Source organism: Corvus brachyrhynchos, unplaced genomic scaffold (assembly GCF_000691975.1).
Source record: "Corvus brachyrhynchos isolate BGI_N302 unplaced genomic scaffold, ASM69197v1 scaffold212, whole genome shotgun sequence".
NCBI lineage: Eukaryota > Metazoa > Chordata > Aves > Passeriformes > Corvidae > Corvus > Corvus brachyrhynchos.
Genome location: NW_008236768.1, coordinates 141,885 through 145,509, shown reverse-complemented (window position 1 = coordinate 145,509; position 3,625 = coordinate 141,885). Strand labels below are relative to the sequence as shown.

General features: G+C 54.9%; 1 protein-coding gene across 1 annotated transcript in view; it reads right to left on the bottom strand.

Annotated features, from left to right (window-relative positions):
* SUGP1 (SURP and G-patch domain containing 1) overlaps positions 1-3,625 on the bottom strand; it is a 24,563-nt gene that overhangs the window by 5,457 nt on the left and 15,481 nt on the right. The window contains exons 7-9 of the mRNA XM_017727504.1: positions 3,486-3,624; positions 2,561-2,667; positions 620-797 (exon numbers count right to left, since the gene is read on the bottom strand). Coding sequence (XP_017582993.1) covers positions 620-797; positions 2,561-2,667; positions 3,486-3,624 — 424 coding nt within the window. The remainder of the gene's footprint in view (positions 1-619; positions 798-2,560; positions 2,668-3,485; position 3,625) is intronic.

Below are 3,625 nucleotides of genomic sequence, written 5' to 3'. Positions count from 1 at the left end.
TGAGGGCAGGGTGGGATTGTCCCGATCCGTGAGGGCAGGGCGGGATTATCCCAATCCATGAGGACAGGGTGGGATTATCCCGATCCGTGAGGGCAGGGCGGGATTGTCCCGATCCATGAGGGCAGGGTGGGATTGTCCCCACAGCTCCCAATCCACAAGGGCAGGGTGGGATTGTCCCAATCCATGAGGGCAGGGCGGGACTATCCCGATCCATGAGGGCAGGACGGGATTGTCCCGATCCGTGAGGGCAGGACGGGATTGTCCCCACAGCTCCTGATCCATGAGGACAGGACGGGATTGTCCCCACAGCTCCCACTCCACGAGGACAGGGCAGGATTATCCCAACCCACGAGGACAGGGCGGGATTATCCCAACCCACGAGGACAGGGCGGGATTATCCCAACCCACGAGGACAGGGTGGGATTATCCCAACCCACGAGGACAGGGCAGGATTATCCCAATCCATAAGAACAGGGCGGGATTATCCCAACCCACGAGGACAGGGTGGGATTATCCCAACCCACGAGGACAGGGCGGGACTGCCCCCACAGCTCCCACTGCAGCGGGACGGGCTGGAATTCCCGCTCTGGAAGGCTCCGGGATGCCGATCCCGGCGCACCTCGTGTCTTGTCCATCTCCATGCGGCGCAGCTGGTGCTCCCAGGTTCCCAGCTCGCTGTCCACCTCCTCGTCGCTGTCGTAGCCGTGCTGGTGCTGCTGGATCGCCCGCTCCCACATCAGCTGCATCTCCTGCATCGCCCGCTTGTGCTTCATGATCATGTCGTACATCTGCTGCATCTGGGAAGCACGGAAAAGCGGGATTCATCCCAAAAATCCCGGCGGAGAACAGCCCGCTCTGCAAAAAACGGCTCCGAACCCGCCCAAAAATCCCAAATGCTTCATGGTTGTGTCGTACATCTGCTGCATCTGGGAACGGGGAAATGTGGGATTCATCCCAAAGATCTGAGTGGAGGAACTGGGAAATGTGGGATTTATCCTGGAAATCCGAGTGGAGGAACTGGGAAATACGGGATTCATCCCGGAAATCTGAGTGGAGGAACAGGGAAATGCGGGATTCATCCCGGAAATCCGAGTGGAAGAACTGGGAAATGAGGGATTTATCCCGGAAATCTGAGTGCAGGAACTGGGAAATGCAGGATTCATCCCGGAAATCCGAGTGGAAGAACTGGGAAATGAGGGATTTATCCCGGAAATCTGAGTGCAGGAACTGGGAAATGCGGGATTCATCCCGGAAATCCGAGTGGAAGAACTGGGAAATGAGGGATTTATCCCGGAAATCTGAGTGCAGGAACTGGGAAATGCGGGATTCATCCCGGAAATCCGAGTGGAAGAACTGGGAAATGCGGGATTCATCCCAGAAATCCCAGCCCACTCTGTGCCACAAAAAACGGCTCCAAACCCCCCAAAAATCCCAAATGCTTCATGGGTGTCGTGCATCTGGGAACAGGGAAAATGTGGGATTCATCCCGGAAATCCGAGTGGAGGAACAGGGAAATGCAGGATTCATCCCAGAAATCCGAGTGGGGGAACTGGGAAATGCGGGATTCATCCCGAAAATCCGAGTGGAGGAACACGGAAATGCGGGATTCATCCCAGAAATCCGAGTGGGGGAACTGGGAAGTGCGGGATTCATCCCGGAAATCCCAGCCCACTCTGACTGCGCCACAAAAAAACGGCTCCAAACCCCCCAAAAATCCCAAATGCTTCATGGGTGTCGTGCATCTGGGAACAGGGAAAATGTGGGATTCATCCCGGAAATCCGAGTGGAGGAACTGGGAAATGCGGGATTCATCCCAGAAATCCGAGTGGGGGAACTGGGAAATGCAGGATTCATCCCAGAAATCCGAGTGGACGAACAGGGAAATGCGGGATTCATCCCAAAAATCCGAGTGGAGCACAGCCCGCTCCGGCTGCGCCACAAAAACCGGCTCCCAATGCCCAAAAATCCCAAATCTCAACCCTAAAAGTTGGTGGTTGATCCCATGGCTGGGAGATCTCCCACACCCCATGCAGGGGATCCCAAACCCCAGGGAATCCCAAATCCCAGGGAATCCCACATCCCAGGGGATCCCACATCCAGGAGAGCGATCCCACATCCAGGAGAGCGATCCCACATCCTGACCCCACACCCAGGAGGGTTTTTCGGGCTGGTACCTTGGAGACGCCCCAGGATGTTCCCAGATATCCCTGCCCAGCTCCAATCCCCTTCCCAATCCCCCAAATCCTGCAGGAACCCCCTCAGTCCTTTGGGATTCGGGATTTTAGGGCTGGAAAGGCCCTTTGGGATTTTAGGGCTGGAAAAACCCTCTGGGATTTGGGATTTTAGGGCTGGAAAGGCCCTCTGGGATTTGGGATTTTAGGGCTGGAAAGGCCCTCTGGGATTTTAGGGCTGGAAAGGTCCTTATTCCCTCAAATCCTCTGCTGTTCCCGCTGATTCCAGCCCCAGGCTGTTCCCAGGCACAAATCCCAGCGATTTAAAGGTGGAGAAGCTCCTTTGTTATTCCCACAACGGGAATTTGGGGAGGATTTTTGGGAATCACCTCCTGCTGCTCCTTCAGCTGCTTCTTCTGGGCCTCAGAGAGCTCCGTGACTCCCACCAATCCCACGGGTTTTCCCTTCTCGTATCCCAGACCCTTCAGGTCCTGAACTGGAAAACAAAAAAAAAAAAGCAGGAAAAGGCTTTGGAAAAATCTGGGAGAGCAAAGAAACCAAATCCCAGTTTGGAAGGACCTTCAGGATTATCCCATTCCTCCTTCCACCAGCCCAGCTTGGCTTTGGACAATTCCAGGGATGGGGTGTTGCCATTCCCAGGAAATTTAATGAATCCCAGCACTTCCCTAGGATCCATCTGGAAGAATTTAGGAAGCACAGGAGCGGGAAAACCAGCGGGAAGCAGCTCCTTCACTGCCAGCTCCGAGAATTCCTGATCCCAGATCGTGCCAGGAGACTCCCAGGGCTCACCAAATCCGCTTTAAGAATCCTTTTTCCTTAGGAATTCCCTCCTCAGGTGAAGCCCAGCCGGCCCAAAAGGTGGGAATTCATTATCCTGGAGTTCAGAGCCATCCCCGGAATTCCCAGGACTCTCCAGAGCAGCTTCATTCCCAAAGAAAAGCCCAGGAAAATGAATCCAGGGAATCCCACCCCTGGAAGCTGCAATTCCTGAGGGAGATTCCGATTTCAAAATGGGCAGGAAGCTCCTCCCTTGGAATTCTTGTGGTTGTTGGATCAGATAAAGCCTGGAATTGGATATTCCCGGGATCTGGGCAGGGATTGAAATGGTGACCCCGGGTTCAGAGGGAACAAAAGGGTGGGAAAAGACACTGGGACATCTGGGATTCCACCCCCAGGGATTCCCCAACAGCCAAGGAGATCCAAGGAAGATAAAACTCCGCGATTTCTGCTTCCAGAGCCACAAAATTCCCAGAAAAACCCAATCCATGGGACACGAAATCCAATGCCACTCACCTGAGAGGGGAGAGGGAGAATCCAGCTGCTGGACCAGCTGCGGGAGAGGCAATTCCACCTTTTCCTCCTCCGGCCCCCACCGGCTCTTCCTCTTCTTTTTGGTGGTGCCTGGAGCGGCCGGAGGGGTCGTGGCGGGATTT